Raw genomic sequence first — 26,992 nt, 5'->3', positions numbered from 1 at the left:
TATTATACTACAGAATTCGTGTTGATTTTTTTTTAACTTTAGAAATTGTATCTTTCATTAAATGTTTATTGCAATGACTAGTATTCATTATTTGTGGAATACAATTGTAAATAAAGAAATGCGCGTGGTTACTTATATTATATAAAATGAACTTACAATAGAATATATACAAATATAAAGTAATTAAATATTAGAGAGAGACCTAATAGATTTGTACGTAGATGAAGAAAATAGATTTGATCGTATTTTATGGCACATTATGAATCTTTGGTACTCTTGGTTAGTACACTACAGTTTTTTCCGTTTGACTCATTTCGAACGCGGACGTTCTCATCGATAAACTCCTGGCCTTCTGCGGTTGTCCCTTGAATATATAGTATCTAGAAAATATGTCCACAGTTAAAACAGGCTCAATTCCTCCGAGGCTTAAGAATATTACATTACGAATGAAAAAGTTACGGATTAATATACAAAATTGAACGAAATTATTCCAACTAAAAAACCAAAAAAAAAGACAAGAAATACAAAAGGTAGAAAGGTTGGTTAGTAAGAAATTTTACCTCTTTTTCAGCATTATCCAGATGCTCTTCTTGCAGACGAAGATGATGAATATAATAACCCCGTATATGGCGTTACAGAAATCCGTGACGTACCAAATCTCTTTGTAGGTATCGTTCAGTGTCCAATTCACCAACCACGATATAAATTCCATCGTCCAATTTATACCCAACGCTAATAATAGTTTCATATACAACTGGAATCTGTAAATAAAGAAATCATTGCACATCGCATATTGAATACTTTAGTTCACAGCTTACGTTTGTCGGTCTCTGTCGTAATGCATTTTATTTTCTGGCCTCTTGAGCATAGCTGTATCTCTGTTAATTTGGCGGATCTTCAAAGCTGTTAAGGTAAACAAGATGACATTGAAGATGAGCATAATTCCCATTGGTCCGTAGAAATATAGCAGATGCGGATAACCCTCTGAAATATTTCGGTTAATTTCCATCGTTATCTAAATATTGAAAGAAAATTTACTTCCTAGGAAACATTGTCCATGTCCAAATTGCGGATGAAACCAAGTTTTCTTTTCTCCTTGGTTTAAAATGAAAATTATTCCGATGAGGCATAGAGGAAACAAGTATGTGTAAAGGCAGTATATCAGAAACCGCTTCCTTTCCGCCGATTTGTTACTCAGTCCAAAACCACGCTTCCCACTGAAACACATCGATACAATATTTAATAACATTTTATATTTATTTATGTAATAATACTTTTTTAATATTATAGAGTTCAATAGTTACTTATAATAGTAAAATGCGTTTCGGAAAACGGAATTTTGTTTTCAATGAAAACAATAAAAAAAACGGAGACAGAGTTTCAAACAAAATTTGAAAATATGTACACACACACTTTGGCGTTTGCGTTTTTGGATTGTTGCCAACTAAAATTTCAGTTCATTCGTTAAGTGTTAATCTAATCGTAAATATTAATATTAATGATATGAAGGAAAAAGTGTGCACACAGAGACCTTGTAGATTATACATAGGCAACTTCCGCTATATTATTTTTAATGCGTTTTGCACTTAATTTCGCTTATAAAGTGTATAAATGTCCGTTGGATAATTACCTGAATGTCCAGAAGATATCCACGCATGATATGTTCATCCAACAGAACGAGGACATGAAAAAGTAGTGGCAAAATGCGGCTGAAAATTGATTGATTTAACATAATGTAAATTGGATTTATTTATGTAATTACCAAAGGCGGCGCAAGTGGCCGGCGACAAACTATTGTTAAATTGTATGAAGACGAGGAAGAAATACGCCAGGGCCAACGACAGGACGTAACACATCAGACATTTCGCATGCAGATTCCTTTCAGGTAGTAACAAGTAGACTATGAATGTTAATATTAGAAATGGCATCGAAATTATCATTCCTGTAACAAAAAACAATAATAATAATATACAGACAGATTTTCTTTATTATTTTTATATAATTATATAAATTTATAAGCAAGTCATTTTATTATTGTTTTAAATCGGATTATTCGAGGAAATAAGTAAAACAGAAACAAAACGAAAAAATTATCTGTTTTTTGTTTAAATTTTAGTTTGTTTTGACATTTCGAACTGATTGAAGTCCTACTGTGAGATATATATATATAAATAAACATAATTTATTGTATACATACAAATACTGCAGTCCTTACGTCCAAAGTTTAAATAAGTTTTTACATAATTGAAATACTTATATCACAGAAATTAACTCTTAATCTCACAATATTTAAATTATTTGTTAATATCTCCAGTGTTGTGTTGACTCAATTAATAAAACTAAAATATTTATGTAGGTTTAGTTATTATTTGTTATTAAACCAAATTACTAGTTAGTAAAATAAAGTTTTAATAAACTCATTTTTTTTAAATTTACTAACTATTATTTAAATATTTTGTTATTGGCATATATTTATCATTATTTAAAGCAGTGAGAGTATTAATAATTTCTCAAAAAAACTGTTGTTCAAGGTGTTTATTTTCTTTACCAAAAATTATACACGTGTTCATGCTAGGATCTGTCTTCTCTTTCATAGATTTTGTTTGTTTATTCGATCCACCTTTCAGTAAAGTAATTATCCGAGTATATATTGCAAACAGATTAACTGATATAAATAAAGATTGTTTGTTTACCAACCAAGGTCAACTTAAAAAAAAACAGAAATATTTAAGGGTAAATTACTGTGTACATTTTATTTGTATACTTGAAATAATCACACTTGAATTATTTCTTCTTGTGTTTTTTATAATTTATATATTTTCATTGATTGTTTACTATTACAACGCGGGCATATTTTGCAACAATGATAAGATTTAAATAAATATCTATGAATGTGGGCGAAACGTATCCGTTTGATATGATTCATGATATTATATCAATTTTTGTAATTAATTATTTAATTTTATGGTTGTTGAAATATTGCTGTTAAATAAAATATACATTATAATGGAACTTATACTTTTATTGTTTTATTTTATTTTAAAATTCTCTTTATTTGATTAATTGAAGAATTGCTGAATTTCAACTTAAGTGTAAGAATAAACTAGTAAGAAATTTTAGATTTTTCCTTACTTATAAATATTTCATTATTTTTTCTTAACGTTTTTCTCAATAATTTCTTGTGCAAGTCTTTACAGAGAATAGTTTTTATGTGTATTTTATTTGTAACAGTTCTATTTCTATTTTCCTTTACTATGATCTGACGGAGTCGAAACAATTTAAGATATGTTTATACTTTGCTGCATATTTGCGGATCGAACTTGTTTGTTTTAAATACACGAAGAATAAACTACAATGTACAAGTATGTATAATCATCAAAGCTTACACTAAAGCTTTCCGCTGATGGATTGCGTGTTTTAATTACATTATTTACATTCACGAAAAAGGTTCAACGTGTGTACCAAATACAGATATTCCTGTAGTTTTGTATATAACCATTAATTAGGTAAAAAAGAAAAAGAACGCGTTTGCATGTGACCGAGGTGCGGTTTAATCTATTTAAATAGCATAGGAAATGATTAACTTCTTTCGCAGCAAGACCAAATATGATAATTTTTTCTTATTTTTACGTTGTAGTAAATTCGTATTATTTATGGTTATGAATGTTATATTTCTGTTGTTATTTGTAGGTTTTGTTTTCGTAACTTAAAACTATGCATTTTACAAAAAAAAGTTTTATAAAACTATCAACTATACTATGCATATTATCACTTTTAAATCTAAATAATATTTTGAAATGTTTATAATTATAATGATAAATATTTAAGTGAATTAACTTTTTTTTGTGCAATAAATGTTGTTTCTACTATTATGTGAAATTAAATATCTTACAGATTTGTATACTGCATTCTTACCAATACGCGACACATTATCAGCAATGGATTTGCTCACTTCTGATGGTTTTTCACAGAAATGGACTTGTAATTCCTGATCATCGTTAAAGTAACCTAAGCAGTAACTATCGAAGTCCTCGTATTCATCTTCGATGTAAAGAGTTCCATCTGATTGCAAGTAAAATTGTATTTCTGATGGATGTACTATGTAGCCCTTGCAATGATGTTTCACCATCGGATAAAATTTGGTCGTCTTTATGAATTTGTCTCCACCGTATACCGATATCGATTCCAACACTCTACTACTGTCTTCGGTGCATTTATCAATGATCCACGATTGTCCCGGAGGACAGCACAACGGAACGCATTGTTGTTCATCGCAGATGCACTCGGAAATATTCTTATCTTTTACAACATTATTGCTCAACGTTATATTGTTTCTGCAATGTGAACTTAAAGCAACTTTGATCAATGTTAACACTAGAATTTGACAAAGGATTGAGGCCATAGTCGTTAGGTGCGGGCGGACCAAGGAGCTGTTCACATCCTCGCTTGAGCTTTGGATACTTCTGAATGCCATAAAACTAGCGTTGCGTACTCGAAATTTTACGTAATTATGTAGCTATTTTTATGCTTTCGCGTGTAGACAATAGTCATTATTGGCAGTTGAATCATAAAATATGTGATTAACGCTTTCAATAAATAAATAAATAAAATAAAACTTTATAAACAAACTGAGAAAATCCTTCGTTTACATAAATATAATGAATGTATTCAATTTAATTTAAATTAACATTGGACATTTTCTCTTTAAATAAATTCTAATAATTTTATATTTTATTATGAATGTGATAAGTCTACTTGATACAATAAATTTTATAGTTTAACGGTAATTCTGAAAATATTCCGATATATTAGTATTATAATTTTGAATTATAAATGTAAATCTGATATTTTGTAAATAATTATTTGAAATATATTTGGTATAATAAATAATAGTTAATATTTTAAGTAAATGCATTAACACATTATTTACGAAGATTTGCTCCAGATCTTCCAGTCTCGACACACCGGTGTTGTATTTTCAGCACGAGTAGTTATGATTTTTAGTGTTTTTTTTTATGATCTTATGTGCATTATTTATTGAGTTCACCATCTTCATTACATTTATACCGCTAACAATTTACCTATTGTTCTTATATAGAAAGATTGTAAAAAAAAGTAGATGTTATATAAAAAAATCTGCATTATATCTTATTAACGCCGAATGTATCAAATTCGCGACATATGCTAGACAGAAAAAAAATCGAGGGATGGTAGGGTGTAATATGTTTAGTACATTCCTAACTTAAAATATTAACACGTGCTGGCATTTGTTAGTCTAACAATAAAATTTAGCAATAGTTTACAGTTAATATCCAAGTTTTGTATGTTTTGACGTAGTGATATTTTCAGTATTGTTTTGCTGTAAACTCAAAGGTAAGTAAATAATTACAAAATGACTATACACATGTGTATTCTTAGTTAGTATTCTTTTGGTTAGTAGATTATGAGTATTACAGGGATTTTAGAGATTATTTGCTATGTCGCTATATCGCAAAGACATAGAACTTTTGGGAATACAAAAGAAGCGCCAAATGGATCTTTTGGCATTTAGGACCCAGATAACAGAATCCTTATGTAAAAAAGGAAAAGGAACTAATATTAAGAAAAGAGGATGAGCTTCGTCATCTCTTTCAGGGGTATATGTGAAAAATAAGAAAAAGGGTCCAACAACTACCCTTTCTTCAAAAATTTCAAGATTAGATGGAATGCATAGTTGGTCAATTACCCAAGAAATTCGATAACGTTGTTAAAAAACCAGACTGTAAAGGGAAATAAATTTGATATAAACTGTTAAATTCGCACCCCAACTGTGAGCAATACAATAAAATGTTGAATATCTTTTTATATGTTTCAATAAAAGAAAATATTTTAAAATTTAATTTAATTAATTTCGGCGTTAAGAGGAATTTAAGTTTCAATTTTATGAATTTAATAAACAAAAGCAAAGAAAATATTAGTATCAATTATTATAAAATATACATAATTTTTATAATTAATAAAAGTTCAAACACTAAGTATAATTAAAAATATTACTTCCAAAACTTTTAATTTACTTTGAAACAAATATCTATTAATTTAAGGTTCTATTTTCTATATTGTATTTTTATTTATATTTTGATTTGTTTTTATGAATTTATGTTTTTTTGTGTGTAATTCTAGACAATAAATCTTAATAATAATATTCATTGAAAAAGTAAAATTACAAAATAAAAAAACTGAATACAATAATAAAAATAAAATAAAATTTAACTGCTGCAATGGGCTATTGACCATAGGTCTTTCTGCTTTCATAATAATTATTATGACAATTCATTATAATTTTGCAAAAATGGAAAATATGATGTAAATTCGATACACATTATAACTGCATGTTAATTTCTTATTGATTGATCACAGAGAATCATAAAGAGAATCAGTAATTGTAGAGATCGAGTAATGTGAAAGTGGTGGTTGCGAAAGAAAATTGCGAAAGAAAATTGATGACAGATCAATCCTGGATGTTTTTCTACATATACCCATTCTTCAGGAGATTTTGTTTTAAGTGCGTACCAAAAAATTTGAGAAACGCTGATGTAGAAGGTCTACGCAACTTATCGGTCAGTTTCGGATGAAATTAAAGAAGGAAAAAACCGGTTCGCAATATTTTTGGGAAATATCAGATCCGAAATATCAGACATATTATGAAAATGAATGAAAATAAAAAATATAACTTGTTTTCAAGATTTTGACCTTTATCACGATAGGATTAAGTATACTTATAAAGTCGGTACGTTTAGTGTCTTTTTACTTAGGTAATAGAATAGAGCTGTGATTTTTTTTTATTGAAAAATGCATCATATAGTTCGATTCTTACCAACGGCATTGACAAGTGGACTACTTATCTCTTCATCTTCTTCATTAAAGCAAAGATAAGCATTGACCCGCCCTTCATCAGAATAATAGTCGATGCAATATTCATAAAACGAATGCTTGTAGAGTGTATCACTCAAAACTGCTAATCCACCATTCTTTTGTAAATAGAATTCTTCATCATCTTCAAGTTTGTATCCGTCGCAATTTGCATCCATCGCAACCACATGAAATTCACTTGTATTGAATAAATGCTTATTCTCATCATACACCGAGATCGATTGAAAATTTGAATCCGCACGACAAGTATTATTAATCTTAGATTGTCCTAGTGGACAACACTTATGTATACACTGTTTCACATCACAAACGCATCCTATAATTTTACCATTTACCTCGACAGTTTCATTCTGACGAAATGTTAAATTGTTTTTGTTGTATTCGTTTGTTGTCAGGTTGTAATCGCCGTTGCTTAAGGTAATGGTAATATTGTTCAGGCATTCTGAGAACGAAGCTACTGGCAATAATACCAGGAACAGTAATTTAAACATTTTACGTCTTTATCATTTGAAATTTATTTAGAAACTGGGATGGTTGTGTTATACAAACAAAAATGTATAAAAAAAATCCGGAATATGTATTTAGTGGGGAAACCGTTCTACCAATGATAAGCCGCGGTGCGAAAGTTTTGCCTCGGTAATTGGTTTATTCCCAAATGTATTTACGATATGTTCATGGAAAATTGTTACGTCGAACATACACATTTAACATAACACATAATATTTTGAATACTATTTATTACGAAATAGTCATTCGTTTATGTTAAGTGCAATTTTGTGATTGATTCCTAATGATGGTAATGTAATGATTTTCATTATTACTTTATAATTATCCAAAAACGTTTTGAAATAAGTACATTATCAATTTAATTTTCTACAAAATTTCATTAAAAATATGTAGTTTGTATTTTTTTTATGTGTCTCACAAAATGTCTCATTGAGTCTAATTTGAGACTAATGGACTATTGAGTTTAATGGACCAGACTGCATATAAGTAATTAATTGTCATTATTTTGTTTAATTTTTCGATTATTAAATTATTAAATTGAATTAGTGTAAACGCATATAAAGATAGATTAGTGGAATGGATTTGGTTGATTTACTTTGCCAAAATTCATGCGGCTACAACTTATACACTTGCTCCACCAATATATGCATCGACCTAAAACTCATGTATGATGATTAGAGATCCGTTTCCTGTACTTGTCATGTTTACCGGATAGGAAATTTATTCTAAAATTTAACATATCAACATTATCTTGCCTTTTTCTTACTCATTTTATAAATATTGTATGTGAAAATAATATAATATCCATATAATAAGTTAAATATTTTATATTTTTATAAACATTATTGTTTATTCATTCAATATTCATATATATTTCACATGTACTAAGCCACACGTCCGTTTGATTTTATGTTTGAAATGTATCATATTTAAGTATAGTGCAACCTTGGATTACCCGTATTTTGGAAGGCACAAGTATTTTTCTCGCTTTGATATACGAGTGCTTTGGATTACACGCACGTTTCCGGAACGAATTATGTTCATAAACTAAGGTTCACTTGTATTGCAGTAAGTTTGAATCACAAAGAAATACAATTTGATTTTAGAGAGATTTAGATTATTGAATATACTAGATTTCTTATATAATTGATAAATATTCCTTTTCATGAAATAATAAATACAATCTTCATTGCATATGCCAGGGGTAGTCAAATGTAACTCTTTTTATAAGAAATTACGGCCCCAGCTTTCACATTGGTGGGAGCTATGTTTGGAAAATTCGTTTCACTAGTAAAAATAGGCTCCAGAGTATTTTTTTAACAGGCAAGTGGCTCAATGATTACAACCAGAAAGTTTGAAAGAAAACTCTTGGTTATCGATTTTTTTTACCTATGTACGTATTACTTAATTAAATGTTTCAAAGATTAGAGTCAATTTAAAATATTTTTATTTTTACTAATAATCAAATTTAGGTTTCTGAAGTTTTTGTCACATATCACTACATAGGAATTGTAATTTCTACGTGTGATTTGTATAAAAGTATAAGATTTTAGGAATTCGGTATTTATATAATTATTATATTGATATTTTTTTTAAATTCTTGTTAATAGCATTTCCAAGTAAATAATAGTAAAATCAGGTTTGAAAATTTTAAAACATATTTACTTGACACAAATCAAGGACCTTTTTTTACCCATTATCTTAAAATATATTCCTTTACAATATGGATACAAGAATGATGGGAGGATGTCGGATTTCGACTCCTCATGTTGAATGTTCTTATATATATTAGATTGTAATAATTATAAATAAAACGGGGAGAAGACTGCGGTCAAAAATCTCATGATTATGTATGCATTTTGATGCCATATATAATAGATTACGTAAAATTCAATTTAATTAAATAATCGAACTTTGCAGTGGTGTTTAAATTACATGAAGTAGGTTTAGAAATATAAATACATTTCAAATATTCAGTATGAAGTGATGAGTTTGAGATCGAAATGAAACATAAACAGCAGTGAAAGTAACCATCTGGATTGCAAACTATACTGTAACTTGAGATGTTTACATCATAATAACTACACAACATTGTGGAAACTAATTAGTAAAGTCTTAATTATAAAAATTAATATTTGATGTTTTCTAATAACAATTTAAGAAATATAATGGACATTTTTCGGTAAAAAATCTACCCCAAAATAATAACATTTAAGAATTAGTTCATATTTTATCATTTTTAGTTTATAAATTTAATATGCAATTTCGGATAATTTACAAAATTTATATGGAATAGATTCTTATGATTATTTTAAATCACTTTCTTATTATGATATTAAAATTATAAGAATATTCACTGTATTTATTTTGGTTTTCTGAAAGTTAATCAATAAATCGATAAATGCATAACAATTTAAAGGCGAAGTTTTGTAACAAGATGAAACCATTTTAAGTTGTATGTTCATTCTTACCAATGGTATTGACAAGTGGACTTTTTTCTGGTACTTCATCATCTCTTACACAGAGGTACGCATTGATCTTTCCGGAAGAAAAATAGTCGATGCAATAATCATGAAACGAATGATTATACTCTATATCGCTGGAAATGACTAAACCTCCATGCTTCTGTATATAGAAAATTTCGTCCTCTTCAAGATGGTAACCGTCGCAATTTGTGTCTTTCACGACTACGTGAAAATCAGTTGTATTGTGAAGGTGTTCCATATAGTCATACACGGAGATCGTATGAAAATTTCCATCCACCTGACAAGTATCGTTTATTTTCGATTGTCCCAGTGGACAGCACTTCTTTATGCACTGTTTCACATCACAAACGCATCCGAGGATATTTCCATTCTGTGTTATGGTTTCCGTCTGCCGAAAGGTCAAGTTGTTCTTTCTGAACACCTTCGTTGTTGAGTTGAAGTCCTTGGTAGTTAATGGAATTGTAACGTTATTTAAACATTGTGTAGACTCCGATAATATAGCTACTGGTAATAGTAGCACTAACAGTAGTTGTAACATTGTAAATCTCAATGATGAACTGTTTATACACTGCACTGCATTTGCTATATACACACAACAAGCAAAGTACGATAAAAGCTCATGGTAACTGAGTAGGGGAAGTACTCAACCAATGGTAAAAAAAATATGCGAAGCAAATACATTTTGAGATTAATATGTTCTAAATGAGTAATTCGCAGTTATGTACTTTGATATGACACACATTTTTATGAAATGATATAAATATGGTTGTCCATCTTATTTATAATCTCACAGATATCTCGTATCTATATTTTAATTTAGTATGTATTGTATACAATCTCAAACAAATAAAATAATGGAAACTTTTATTTATTTGATAATTGTTTAGAATAATTTCTAACGATATTACAAATTAATAAGCGATAACTTTAAATATTAATTTATTTGCATTTATTCAGCCACGTTATAAAATAGATGTTTTTTTTTAAATAATTTACAAAATAAATACAGATATACCTCAATTAACAAATAGGATGCGTTTTACGAAATTAAGTTAAGCAAATTTTCATTACCAGAGGTAAAAATACTGTAGTCGAAATGGTGATATGTTTCTTTGTAAAGAAAATTAAAAGTTATTTTGTGTTAACGAAAAGTTTTCTTAAATAAACAGTAATCATTTATAATATTTGTGCTTTTTTTCTCTTTCGTTTAACAATTTCCTATATTGATTATTGCATTTCACTCTGATCGCTTAATAATATCTCTTCTTTCTCAAACAGGAACATTTAAATTAAAAAAAGTTTTCTATGTCATTTAAGCGCCTTTTGAAATTTTTGGCTGTTGAGGTATTTTCTTTTTGGTTACCTTCACTGAAAAAACAGCATCTTCTACATTCAACATTTTTTAACATTCTCTTCATCAACATTTTTGAAAACTATTTATTGAGTCATCTGGCTAATATTGATATTATTTTTTTCTTCTAGTACAACTTCATAGTTTGTTGGATGATTGTACTTAAATTGGAATATTGTTTTGTTTAATGGGGCTTGAAATTACGAACTTTGTTATATCGAAGCAACGTTAACCGAAGTATAATTATAGTACAGATGTTCAAATTTTGTAAATATTATAATATCAACTAACTATTCAACAAAATTGAAAAGTTTTAGTTTTTTTCTGGATAAGTTGTAGTTTTTAGAATTTACTACTGCTTCAATCTATAAAAATCTTTATTGTCAACTTGGTTAAATAGTATTGATCTTCTAATAAAAAAATAAAAATTCCAAGTAATTTTATGAAAATAAAATTACTTCATATATTTAATGACAATTTTGTAATTTCACTATTACAATATTTAGATTTGCGGGAAACATAACTTTACCTGGTTCTATAGATAAGATCATCATTTAGTATACATTCAGAATAGATCAAGGTACGTACAATCTAGTTACATAATTACATCAATATACGTGTTTATTGAATGAGAAATATCGATAAAAAATTGAATATATTTAAATGTTTCACAAAAATATATGTTTTTCCCTTTGTATGATATTATACAATCAATTTTATTTATTATTATTTTTCTATTTCAAAATGTACAATTATCAAAAATGTTCATTATATAAAAATATACACAAGATGTCGTTAAAATGTGAACGGATGTAGTTGAAATAAATGAGGTAGATGATTAAATTATGCTTTGAATTCTTGAATGTGGAACAGGTTGTGTGGAATTTCCTATCGTCTTCGAAAAAAAGCTACTACCAGCAGTTATTCAATTATCTCCTGAACCTTTTAAAGATATTACATAAAATCAAGAATTTATGAGTTTCCTTCAAAGAAATTTTGTGTGAGCAGAGCAGTTCTAAAAATATGTTGCGTTGGTGCCATTGTGACCGATTGTTATAGGACGGACACGGGTTCAATGCTTTGATTTTCCACGAGTTGTTTTCAATAACTTTCCAATAATCGTCGAGCTAAATCAACGCATACTTATTTTAAGCCTATGAACATGGGTTTACGATTAGTTTCCGTTTGAAAATATTTATAATTTATCGAAAGTGGAACAGCAAATGGAATTTACATATACAGCAATTTACATTAATTTATCTAAGATTTTATTAATGAAAATTGTTGAATAATAGATATTTATAAAATAGCAGGAAATTTCAAAATTCTTATATATTATATAAGAATCGAATCATTATCTGAATACAAAGTGAAAATAAGTATTAAAAGTTTTGTTTGTTTACAGTTATTTAATACGATTTTATAGAAAAACTTTTAGTTAAATGTGGTAGAAAAGAAAGAAGATTAAATTGATATTTAAACAATATCTTCTTAATTTTAAAATAATAATGGTAATAATATTTCTTAGAATTAGAAAAAAATCTTATTTGGAAATTTGGAAAGTTTCACCAAATGTTCACTTATTCATATTAATAAAAATAATGGATTTAAAAGAAAATGTAATAAAATGAGAAAATATAAATTACATGGTCGCAGCAGCCAAAGTAAATGTAGAATATATGCAACTTTTAGTACTGAAGTAATTATTTTAAAAATACTTAAATTTTATGTATGTGTGGTAGCCACGTTTGAAATTGCAAAGGATTATCTGTATATATTTATTTCATATGTATTAAATAGTCTAATAATTAAGCTACAAATTTGAATTATTGAAAAGTTTCTTAATAAAAACACATGAAATGAATCAGAACTTATGTAATATTGATTTGATTTTTAAATTTGTTGGTTGGCTGTCGTCTTGTAGGTTAACTTCAGTAGTATATTGATGCTCTACAATTCCACTATTTCTTTTGACTGTGAATCTGCTGCTATCCCTAACACTGTCATTGTCCATCGACTTGAATGAAGGTCCATATGCTAAACCTCATTCATTTGACTGTCCATCTGTGAAGAACGATGGCCCTATACCTGCAAGTACCGAGAGGGCCTGGCTTAACCAGGATTCGAACCGGCGCCCATGAAATCGTGGGTAGGGTAACTTAACCATTAGTCGCCCTCTTATGTTACATAAGACTATAATCTATTAATCTCAACTACAGCAATGTATTGAAATGATTCAACATAATTACGTATAAGGAATCAATTAATATTCTGTACAGAGAAAATTAAATCGTTTAGTATATTATCCTAAAAGTTACGTAATTAATACATAAAGACATTTTTTTAACGATGTGCTCGTAACTTTTTTATTTAACGAAAGTGTATTACTACACTTTCGTTAAACCTTTATCTAACCTCGCTTAACGAGTTTAATCCGTTACTCGTATAGTGAAATATATTTAAAAATGCACATAAAATGTGTAATAAGTTTTAAAAATTATATAGCAGGCGAACCGGGACTTCTCTACTCATCGTCACTCGTTATGCGAAACGTCGCGAATCATTTTTCTTACAACTCATTTTGATCGTTAAGAAAAATGCTCGTTATGCGATGTGATCGTTAAGCGAGGTTCCACTGTAGTTACAATGATTATAAAAATATATATTGCAATTACTAGTGTCAAAGCATTGGTTTTGAGAAGATTAGAATGTAATTATACTCTCTGCGCACACAAACAAGTACCGAATGACAGCAAAAGAAACAAAGAGATATTCAGCAAAGAAAATAGTATTTGATATTTTTTCGGTTACTTACTAATGAAAGATAAAATAAATGACGAAAGAACTGTAAGAAATCAACGTAATAATATTTCTTAAAAACTTGTACAAATATTTTAGATATTTATTTTACAAGTTACAACATTTAACTTCTATTTATAATAGATTGGTATTTTTTATCACTTCAATATCTATTGATTGATTAATTGATGATACATGAGCCAGAATAACTATACGTAACGTTATCTCTTTATACTATATTATCGGGTTGTTCAAATACAATACGACTTGCGTTTCTCAGAAATGGTTAAATAATATGAATCATGTGGAGTTCTTAAAGTGATGCATAATAGCAATTAAAAGCCGAGATAATTATTTTACAAAAAAACACCTCGCTAAATTAAATACTGCTGGGAATTTGTCAAAGACCTAACCCTGTCGGTAAATATGATTATAGATCGATTGTTTGCAAAGTAAACATAATAAACGTATTGCGCGGTATGTTTATCTATCTTCAAACAATATTTCATATCATTTTCCAATTAGTTAATTGTCAGGATTACGGCGAATTTCATGTATTTTTTGATATGCCAACTGCAATTGGCGTTAATGAGTCAAATCAGATTTAATGCATAATAATGGATATAATAATATATGATTGATAAGAATTACTGTTGAAGTGGAAAACTAATAATGTAATTGACGTTAATACATCGTATTTTGGAAAAAAAAACGATTATTTACCTATTTTGTAAGCAATTATAGATATATCCGATTCAGTTTCGTTCCTGTAGCATACCAAAACATGGTCTGTTCCGTTCGAATCACGGTCAACGCAGTATTCCTCGAAGTTGACCAGATCGTCCGCGTTCGGCATCCACAGTGTGCCGTTATCCTGCAGAAAATACACATCACCTTCATACTGTGATGGTTCGAGCATGTACTTATCACAGTCCAACTCGGCGTATTTCAATGGCACTTTGTTCAATGATGGTACTGACCGGTTGTAGGTGGTAATTGAGTAGTCTTTAGACTTGGCGACGCAACTAACGCTTTCATTGAACTGCTGATTCGATTCACAGCATTTGTGGATGAAATACTCCTTGCTAGACAAAACCACTTTCGATTCCGCAAATAATGCAAACACTGCTATTAGTATTGAACACGCGCGGAGCATTGTGATCTAATACACGAACTACACTTGCGATGTACTATTTACATGTCCAGCATGGAGATGATTATCCACACGGGATCAGGCGTTTCGTCGTTTATGTGTTTCTCGTTTGGCGACTCATCGAGACTGCTGATAATTGTTTAAGAACTATTTGTTTGATAGTCAAACTTCAAGGATACTCTTGCATGCACCTTTCTACGTGGGAAAACTTTGATATAAACACTACACTAGTATACATTTGGCTTAGTGACGATACAGATATGCAACTTATCTTATCTCAGAATTTTCGATTCGTTTATAAAATTTAAAAAACGAGGAGATAGCAGTAAATGTACAAGGAAAAAGGAAAGAAACTAGACATACCGCAGGTATTAGCCGCATACCGCCTCTCGGCAAAGCGCATACTTTAGAAGTTCATTCAATGGAAACATTATGGAATTGTTCCACTCAACTAAATACTTGTGCATTATATCTTTCCAATGCTTTAATTACATTTCCAAACAAACAAACAAACATCTTGGAATATTCATTAAATAAAAATATTAAATGAAATATTTAAATCAATAAATATCAAATTATGAGCAGAAATGTAGCAATTCTTTATTTTCAATATTTGAGTAATAAAGTATACATATAAGTATAAAGTATTGAAATTATAAAGTGAAAAAATCAATGTATTTGAGCAAAAGACCAAGTTCTATAACAATTTGACCAATTGTATTTATTTATAAACAGTAATACTTTGCATAATGCAAGTTCTATTAGACGCAGAAACCAAAATCTGCGAGATCTTAAGAAATCTAGTTTGAAAATGATTCTCAAAACAAACTAAATTTTAATTGATCAAAATAGAAATACATTCTAAAAAATAGTAAACAAAACGGGCAGAAAGACTTTGGTCGATAGCTTTTTGGTTATTGTGACGAATAAAGATGTTTAATAATGGTACACAAACTTTTTTTCCATCAATAAAATTTTCATTTTGTCCGATTTCAAACAGCGCGGAATATTGATGGAACTGTTAATTACCCATACTATATGAGGTATTGTTGTATATAGATTTGTTTTAAGGTTTATAATTTATAATGCATTTACGTTCTTAATAATTTATGTACAACAATTTTATCTCATTTTCCTTTTTCCATATCTCTGGCCAATAAATTATTATTATTAAATTATTTTTTGTATGTAGAACAAATAAAAATAATTAAAATGTTCAAAGAAAACTTTGTATTAAATTTATATTAATCTAGGTTTAAAGAAGGATTGACATTTTATAGTTAAGCAAAGTCTGGTTATGAATGGGCGAATTTTCTTCTTATTAATGAAAGGCTAAAGTAGAATAGATAAAACTTTATTAGTAACTAGTAATACTACATAATATATAAAATTGAAAGTCAATATTTATTTTTAATTTATATTTTTTTATTATAGATATTTTATTAAATTTTCTAGATTTAAAAAACTGCTGCAACGGTAAATATTAATATTTTATGAATAACAGTAACATATTAATATTAAATAAATAGTAATAAGACGATTATTATTACCAATTCTATTAGTTTTTTATCAACACAAAATAATCCTTGCTTTTATTAATTTCATTATCTCGAAATACCGTTATATAATACATATTTTAGTTTCTACGTTCATTTTTGTAGAAAGTCACTAAAATAATATTAATTTAAATGTTATATAAATCATGAACACATCATTGGCATTGATTTAATTGCGACATAATATTGTTATTTATGAACGTCTATATATATTTCTAATATATAAATACAATATTCATAAGGCTTCGATCTATATTCAATTACTTTACATGCAAATATTTATATTGTTCTTTGCATTTTAACATAATGACAACGTCAGAGAAATGACATCATCTGCACGATAATTAATTTAACGGATATTAAGCAATTTGCAAAACATCCGTTCATCATAATAAATATGCGCCTATTAAATTGCATACATATATAATTGTATATAAATAGTAGTTAAATAGGTATGAAATGTTGAATTATTTTTTTATAAATTGTATTAATGCTGTTTAAAATAATACATATACATTTTTACTTAATACAAATTGCTAATTTTAATAAATTCTTAAATAACAACTATATTCAATTTAGAAAGTAAAAAAAAAAAACTAAAACGTTACAGAATTCACAGCATTATTTCCTATAGATTAATTCCTTTGTTCTGAGAAAAAAAATTAATATAATGTTTTTTTACTCATATTTGTTTATATAAGTGAGTAATGTTAATCACTTTGTAGAAGACCATGGAAGATATTGGAAATCATTTATTTCTTTCTTATTAAAACGAAGTTCATGGTTGTCTGACGGATTGCCAAATGTGGTAACATTTACAATTGTGCAATAATTTTGAGAATCATTTAAATATTACATTTCTTAACATCTCGCAAATTTTGGTTTCTACGTTCTTGATGATTATATATATTTTATTTGTTAATATTTTTAATATATAACTATAAGATTTTTATAAGAACGTACAATTAAAATTAAGCAATATTAAGATTGATTAATATATTTGAGGACTTTATATATTTCAAGTTGATGGCAGAATTTTTACTTACATTGAATTTTTAGTAAATTCAATATATGAGCGGTTTCTTTTAAGGGGTGATGTAAGTTCACTTTTGGAATGGTAATTTTAGTAAGAAATAGATATTTTATATTTATAATCATACATTCAGTTGAGCAAGATTTCTTGATAAATTGTTTAACATTTTCCAATATATTTTTAAATTAATTCAAACGCAAACCCTTAAATATCTCGATGTATGAAAAAATGAATGTGGTATAAGTTTAAAAAATAATGGCTCATATATTGAATTAAAAACACTAATGTTTATGAGAAATAATTACTATTTATGTATTTTCAATTATTCATTTATGTTGTTACATTATAATCATATATAATTAACGTTTCACATATTTATAATTATATTAATCGTCATAATGAGTCGCCCGTTTATTATATAAGAAATGCTTGTTTAAATTTGTTATCATAATAAACACATTTACTTTAGTTATAATATACAAAGTATATTGTACAATAATCTGAAAGGCAAATGAAAATATCACGTTTACATATATTTGGAAATAAAAAAAATCGTTTTTGTAAGATGTATTATTTCATAATCATTTAATTAGGTTTTCTTGTTTTCTTTTATCTGAAGAATATAATTTTAACTTTCCTCAACTTGCAAATATCATTTATTCCTGAATGTTGAGGACATTATTTATAATTGAGTTTTATATAACAAAGATGTTTTACTTCTAAATCTTCACAAACAAATTGTTAAATTTGATATTTGTGTTATTTTTTTGATATTACATTTACATACCTAAATTTTAGTAAATTAGTAATAATAAACTTTTCTTTTGTATATTTACATACAAAGGCCTAATGAACGTAGTCTTTCCGCACATATATAAGTGAACAATACATTTTTATAAGAAGCAAAAATAATTTTTATATAGAATTTAAAATATAAATAATAAAGAGAACAGACCATTCATTATGGGGTTTTGAAGATATTCAAAAATTGTTAAAGATGGAATCTTAACCATTTTGCGACTCTCAATTATAAACTTGTAAAATTGTAATGACTTGCGGTAAGAGTCTTTGACACAGAGTGTTGTGCAGAAGATGGTTAAATGAACCAAAATTGGGGTAATAAATGTGGCATCATATAAAAAGTCATAAGAAGATAATGCAGTGGATTTTCTGGGAGCCTTATTTTCGTAATAGCTCGAAGGGTTATTTTCTCCGCAACAGTGAGGTTGTTAAGTTATTGATAAATTACTATAATATTTTTAAAGTTAGTAATAATTGTAGCTAATAAAATGTTAAATAATAATAAAAGTAATAAAAATGAATTTATCAAAAAATATATTTATTTATTATTTTCCTGAAAATGTGGACTACATCCTAATTTTAAGTTTAACAGACGTTATATTTCATAGTTTTTTTTTTCGTAACTTCCCATAAACAACTTTGTATATCTAAATGTCTATTTTTATGAATCAAGTAGAAAATTATAATATGTTCATAATTTGAGATTTATTACGTAATTTATATAGTTCAATGTTTAAATAAATATGGATTACGTATTAAAACAAAATCTGAGTTAAAAATGATTTGTATATGTAATGTCAATCACGGAATGATCAGTTTTATTCTTTAAAAATGTAAACTAGATACACAAAAAATAAATTATATTAAGTTAAACAAACATCACAATTCAGTTATATTTCTGCAACTGTTCGTAAACAGTTGTAAGATATCTAAATGTCTGTTTTTTGTGTATTAAGTAATAAAATTAAAATATATTTTTTTTGAGAATTATTATATAATTTATATATAATGATTATTATATAATTTCAATTGCAACATTCTTGAAAATGATGTGTATATGTGAAGTCAACCAAAGAAATATCAAACTGTTTCCTAAAATAATAGACTATATCTAGAATACTTCCTATCAAGTTTAGTAGACAACGTTTTATATCATAATTAGTTTTATATATCAATACCTCGCATAGTGCGGGTAAATATTTCGCCAATATCATACTATTTTAGACCATAATCGAGCACTCTAAAACCGCATAAATATAAACAGCACAAAAAGAGACTTTATACAGAATGGGAGAAAACCGATAATTTATAAAAAATAATAATTTATATATATATTTTTTTGCATTTATTTTGATTTTTTTAGTGAAAAGGGTGTCGCGGACCAAAAAGTTTAAGAAACTATAAACTACAGTCATGGAAGATATTAATATTAAGTTTAACAGATGTTTTATTCCCGAGACTTCTCATAAATAGTTTTGGGATATCTAAATATCTATTTTTGTTTATTAAGTAGAACGTTTCAAACTTAATATAGCATATTCATAATTTGTGTATATGTGTTATAGTTAAAAGTTCTATTGAATGTGGATTGCGTATTATAAAATGAAGATTAAAAAATCATATATTTCACGATAATCACGCGAAAATCAACCAAATATTATCAAGGGATTAAAATATAAGCAATTAGTAAATAAATATTATTACAATTTTGCAAATTTTAAAACATGAATTTTCAGCTAATTTGTCTCATTTAATAGCGCCATGCAAATTTTAATTTAAACTAATAACATAAACGTACACATTAAACTTAAATGAAATGATCTATATACATTCCGCCATTGAATTATAAATTTTATTAAAAAAATTATATAAACTAAAATTTTCGAATAGAAGATTTTTTCTATCGATATTTATATGTTATTTATTATTATATTATCATTATTTTGTAATTTATATACGAATTAAATAGATTGTTCATTTCATATCATAAATTATGTATTTAGTGCAGATATGTTAATGTTTTAATTGAGATAAAATATTGATATGTACGAAATTCACTTCAATAAGGAATTTCAACTTATCGAGATAATCAATTAACTAAACAAACATTGTAATAAAAAATAAAATAGAAAAAGGAAACACATTAATTTCTTACATAATTGCAATATAATACTAAACAAAGGAGACAAGATTTTATTTATACAAAAAATATATGCAGATTAATGAGATATTATGTTTTTTTTACAAAGAAAATGTATGAAAATTCGGTAATAATTGAATGTTATAATTTTTGTCGATTTTTTTTATTGTTTCTAGCAACAATTATAAATTACATAAACAGAGTGGATATACTTCGGTCAATATCTTTTTTGTTTATTTGTAATTACAGAGAAAAATGTACGAAATAAAAAAAAAACACATGAATGGGAAATTTTCTCATCCATCAACAGTAATATCTTCAATGGCAAGTTATCTTCTATAATATATTTCTTACCTATTGTGTAAGTCTCTAAATTAATAGTGTCTTCACATTCGAACGCACCGAAACCACCATCGAACAGATCGACACAAAAGTCGAACTTTTTGAAAATTTTATCTTCGTAATATTTAGTAAGTTCTCCGTTCGAACTCAGATCAAAGTATTCCTCGTCGATGCTCCGATTCAAATGAAATTTGTTCTTATCCTTGCAATCCAACCCGAATTCCAACTGAAATTGTCCCAGATTAAGACCGAACGATTTACTCAAAGCAACACCGAATTCGCCGGAATGCGAGATCCTCGTGCAATTGAAATCCATCACGGTTTTATCCAAATCACAGCACTTCCTCAAAGTATTCCCGGCCGCCAAAGTAACGTACGCGAAGCAGAAAAGATGAACCACATTCATTTTGGCAGAGAGCGGAATGCGTGTGAACATTGGCAAATATGTTGAGTGTCTGTTAACAGTCCACAAATGTATCCATAACGTTTGCTTTTTCAGCCTCTCCTTATTTTCCGGCTGCTGCTTTCACTTCTAATAATTGCATTAGCTCGCTCCATCAGGACAGAAATTGATACAAGTCACACACATTTTCTACATGTAATAATAAGCGGTAACCCCAACCAATACAGTGAGACTATATTCATAGATAAGGCAATAGCGAAAATACAATAATACAATATTAATGTCTGATAATGTAATCTAATTATATTTATCTTTTATACCTGTTATTCATTTTTATCTTACTATAAACAAAAGACATTAACTGAAATCTTTATTCTTATGCAGAAAAATAATTGATAAAAATAATGGTGAACATGTAAATATTGTTTATTTGACAAAAAATAACGAAATGTAGAACCATAAAATTATATAAATACAAAGAAAAGTAGAAAATTAAAAAAGGCATAACTAAAAATTCTAATAAAGACATATAATAAATCTTCAATAGATATGATTAAATTTATTAATGTAAGTTTAAATAATCATTTATCAATGTAAAAAAAAATATAATTTGTTATCTACAATTATTTATTTATAACTTGATTCATCTTCATATTTATTTACGAATTTGTATTAATAAAATCATTTATTTAAACTTATTTATGAAATGTTCAATGATTGTTAATATATATATTTTTAAATTTTGTAAAGTATATTATGAAATATAATATTGATTATTTATTCGATTTCATAAAACGACATGTACCTAAGAATTTAATTTTTGAGACCTACTTTATATTTATTTAAATTATCTTGAAATAGATAATAGATGAGTTCAATGAAATTACTTTGTAAACGTTCCGTCTTTTCTGCAAGGAAGTATCTTGGGACTTATTTTGTATACCATCTATACATGTCAGACCTGTTGACAACCATGCAAGGCACAGTTGCTATTTACGTTGATGATATCGTCATCCTATCAACAAATATAGATTCGCTAATTGCACACAGAACACGCAAAATAACTTGAAAGTAATCCGCAACTGGCTAAAGAAATGGTGAATTAAAATAAATCCAGCCCAATAACATCTACGATCGGCGTCTTACACGCAAATTTGGACAAAAAAATAGCTAGTTATAAATTCAGTCAATTATACTGGTTGATAGGAAAAATGTTCCATTAATCTACAGAAAACAAACATCATGTATATAAATTAGTGTTAAAACCTGTATGGACTTATGGCATCCAAATTTGTGGAAAAGACGGCACTTCGAACATGCAAGTTTCCAGGTACGTACCAAACAATGTTATCTATAATGACTTCCAAATAGACAAATTGAAGTCTGGATTATCATCCAAATATTCTAGCAATTAACCTTTTAAATCGTTGATAGCAAATATATGATACGTATGTCAGTGGTGACACGGTGAGATATTTTCATCACATATGAAAAATATTGGATGTCAAGAGGAGGAAAATTTCTAATTGGTTATTATTCCTCTCAATGTAAATATATTATAACTATTTTCTTATTGTTAGATTGTGGCAGATTGCAAATAAAAATAAAGCATAAAAAAATTCGTACACAAAGAAAGAAAATAAACAGTCTTTTTTCGAACAAAGAAAAGTTTTACTCTAAAGTTTATTGTTTGTGATTGTTTGTCATTAATTTAAAAATTGCATATATGCAGTTATTAAATGTAAAACGGATCGTTTAATAACACTTCTTCCTAAAACAGGATTACTTAAACTAGAAAATAAATGAAACGTTCAATGATATTTAAGAATTGCATTCAATACATTTATAACCATTGATTTAACCATGGATAATTACATTTCTATTTTCTTTGATGTAATTTCTTCCGTATATCTTCAAAATATGGCCATTTTGAGTTAAACTCCATTTAAGCCAGTTCTTAGTAATTTCTTTCCAAAAACTATAAATGTTTTCAATTACATTTTTAATGGAGAAGTTTTTCTAAGGAGCCATAATAATCTTTAAATGATGCTGTTACTCACTGGTCCAATTGTAGAATTAAGGAAGTTATTAGGGAAGTTGAAAGAAACACATGAATTTATTTTTCCAAAGTGTTAAGATCAGTAGGGTTTTCCGAAGCATTGTACCAAAAGAGCTTTATTCTGAATAATAAATAATATTCAAAGGTAGCAAATGCTTTTCTATTTGCTTTTTATAATACAGGTAATTGTATGTCAAATGGGGCTTCCAATTGCAGACTTTGATATATCAAAGCTTCGTAATCTGAAGTAAAACTGCCCTATAATATTCTCTTAACTAATGGCTTTTTAAGAATTTTAATTGAAAGAAATATCTCAAGAAATTATATTTGCTGTTGCAAAGATTCATTGTAATAATCACAAATAGGATAGCAAAATATCAAATATACAAAGATATCATTATATACTTACATATGTTTATATTCGTTGATCTCTTTGTCCATTCAAATTAGTGGTGTTGTTAGAAATATTGGTCACTTTCGCAGTAATAATCGAAGTGTCCCCTTCCTTGTTGATTTCAGTTTACTTGTTAACTAACACTATTTGGGGACTGCATTAAGGTTGTCGTGGGCCCATAGCAACTTGATAACAAAATATGTATTCTTGAATCTAATTCAAATATTTTTTGGTAGATGACAAAGGGCTCACAATCCAGTGCCCCACCATTGTGGGCCCTTCCGCATTGCAAACCCTCGCTATGATGATGATTATATTAATTCTTAAATTAAGAAAATGTTTGATATTGTTTTTAGTTACCTTTTTTAAATGTTAGTTTCGTACGTATTAGTAACGAATTAAAAATCATATTTTAATATGAAATATGTAAAAATTTAATATATAGAAACTTACCAATTGTATATGCGTCCATATTCATATCAACTACACATTCGAAAGCGCCGAAACTTCCATCAAATAAATCAACACAAAAATCCAACGTCTTGTACATCTTGTTATTACGATTTCTGATAAGCTCTCCACATGGATTTAGATCAAAATACTCTTTAGTGATGGATATATTCAAATGGAATTGGTTCTTCTCTTTACAATCGAGACCGAATTTCCAATGAAAACTTCTTATATTTAGATCAAATCTACTATTCAAATCATCTCCGAATTGCTTCAATTGCCATTTCGGTACACATTCGAAATTTACTACGCTTTCGTTCCAATTACAGCACTTTCTCATTGAACTTTTTGATGCAAAAGTGATGCACACCAGGTTAAGAAGCAGGAACAGAATATTCATGTTTGAAGTGCACCATCAGCGATACAAATATGATGAGTATCTGCTCGCATATGTCGTTCGTCTTTTATATACTTTATTTATGACTTCATATTCTGTCATTCTGAAAACATTGCTTAACGTTTTCTCAGAACTATCACATCCATAGAAAAGCTTTGTGAAGATAAATCCAAAGATGGATTACAATTTTATATAAATATCACCAACAAACAAAATTTTCTTTTCAAATTTTATTAATAAAATAAGTATATTGTTATCTTGAATTAAGTAACATTATTTTTTCTATTCATCAAACAATTTAATTGAAATTTATTAAGTGATAAAACTGCATCATTAAAAAAGCAATTGAAAAAAAATGATAGTTTTAAAGAAAAAGTCTCTAAGAATTGCAAAATATGTCAAGAAGAAAGAAAGTAACAAGAAATTGGAAATGAAGTTACCCAATAAGTTTTGAAAATATCGGTGAAGAGGATGTTAGAAAAGAAAATTAAAACAAAATTAATATGTTTTCAAATCATATTTCAAAATGTGATTTAACTTTGTATATCAGTTAAGAGTAAATATAGAACTTTTGGTAAATATATCATTGTTAAGGTATATCATTTTCAAAATAAAGAAACCCATCAATCAATTAAAGAAAGCTGATTAAAATCTGTAACTTGTGTAATTGTGTCAAAAGACGGTAAACAAATCGAATTTATACGCTAAATGCGTTGTGCGTAGTGAAAGGTGAAACTGGTTTCCCCTCTTTCGGCAAAATTGTGGCTGGGAATTCCGTTTTCTTGCAAATTTCTTTATTATTTACAAACCACATTTGTTTCGCAAAACAAACATTGCATGTAGTAATAATAATAATCGTTTTATTTCAGTTTCCTTATCTTATTATGATAAGAAAACATTGTATTTTATATTTTTTCTAAAGTTCTTATGTCCCTATGTAACAGAATATATTCAAAAATTGAATTGTTGACTACTCATAACAATCAATTTGTGTAGGCCCCACGTATAAAAAATTAAAACAAATATATTTATCTAAGAAGTATAACTATAAATAATGACTTTCATTTAAAGACTGGAAGAAACAAATTATATTAAAGTTAAATAATATTCATTACTGTAAAAAATAAATTTACTAGAATTTCAAAGTTGAATTGATTGTTAAATTGAATTATTTACATATATTTTAATAAAAAAAAACTGGTATTTTCTTTAGATATAACATGGACAACGCAAATTTTATTTTTTCATCGATTCACGTCAAATAAAATTAAAAATCTAATAGGAAGTGGTATGTAATCAAGTTTTTGAAGGAAGTGTTAAATCCGGTTTAAATAAAGTATGTATTTTTGCAATTGTTGTTATGAAAAAATATTATTTTGATCTACAGTAAACCCTCCTTTAAAGGGGTACTCTTGTATTGCGGTTTCCACATAACGCGGAACAAAAATTTCGAAAGCCCTTTTGTAAGGCGATTCTCTTATTTGTTTTTATATAGTACAACTTAATTACTTTAAGAACTATTTTAGGAATTTAAAGTTTAGGTAAGAGGAATTGATGGTATTCATTGATACTGAATGTATTAGTAGACGAAAATATGAATGAAGAATGGATCGAAAATTTCAATTTGAATGAGGTGAAAAGGGGACTTGATTTAGGCAAAGAATTAAAATTTGGTTTCTTCTTTATAAGAGAGTTGATTGTATTCACAATTGTTCTAATTAAAGTTGCATGATCTGCAAGTATAAAAGAATCCTTGGAAGATTTTTTTTTATAATTTACCAAGATTATTGTGCTTATACTTGTTATCATTAAATTAAAAAAAGGAAAATGAACTCATTATAAAGGAAACCACTATCACTGCTTATCTACAGATATGCGATACGTTTAGTTATCTCATTAACAATTGTAAAAAGTTCTTAACCTTCATGGGTGAATTGCACTAAATAAGTATACTTAAAGAATGAGGGTAATGATTTTCATTTGTTTATCATACTTCAATGATTTAATTGAAAAAAAGAGAACTGTGGTCAATAGTGCTTTGTAATAATTAATTATTTTTTCTTGTATTGTAATTATATAAATAAGTTTCTGTTTTATTTCAATAAATATTATTATTATTTATTAACAAATAATTGACTAGAAGGAAATACTGACTCATTTTCATTTTTAAATAAATCTAGTGTGAAAAATATTTTTTCCTTTTAAACATAAA

General features: G+C 27.4%; 1 protein-coding gene across 3 annotated transcripts; it reads right to left on the bottom strand.

Moving 5' to 3' along the window:
- Positions 1-193: 193 nt before the first annotated feature.
- On the bottom strand, positions 194-21,501 carry LOC108558314 (G-protein coupled receptor Mth2-like). Of its 3 annotated transcripts, none has more exons than XM_017915195.1 (7): positions 21,090-21,501; positions 1,763-1,942; positions 1,631-1,709; positions 1,039-1,217; positions 819-984; positions 561-761; positions 194-380 (listed from the first exon to the last, which is right to left on the bottom strand). In XM_017915195.1, exons 1-7 carry the CDS (start codon positions 21,481-21,483, stop codon positions 281-283), a joined length of 1,299 nt encoding a protein of 432 aa, XP_017770684.1. In that variant the 5' UTR covers positions 21,484-21,501; the 3' UTR covers positions 194-280. The 3 variants fall into 3 exon arrangements, with proteins under 3 accessions (XP_017770684.1, XP_017770683.1, XP_017770682.1); XM_017915194.1 differs by lacking the exon at positions 21,090-21,501 and adding an exon at positions 14,776-15,401; XM_017915193.1 differs by lacking the exon at positions 21,090-21,501 and adding an exon at positions 9,888-10,503.
- Positions 21,502-26,992: the final 5,491 nt, after the last annotated feature.

This window comes from Nicrophorus vespilloides, unplaced genomic scaffold (assembly GCF_001412225.1).
Source record: "Nicrophorus vespilloides isolate i.1.1-1 unplaced genomic scaffold, Nicve_v1.0, whole genome shotgun sequence".
In the NCBI taxonomy this organism is placed as follows: Eukaryota; Metazoa; Arthropoda; class Insecta; order Coleoptera; family Silphidae; genus Nicrophorus; species Nicrophorus vespilloides.
Note: the sequence above shows the minus strand (reverse complement) of the source record. Positions and strands in the feature narration are given on the sequence as shown.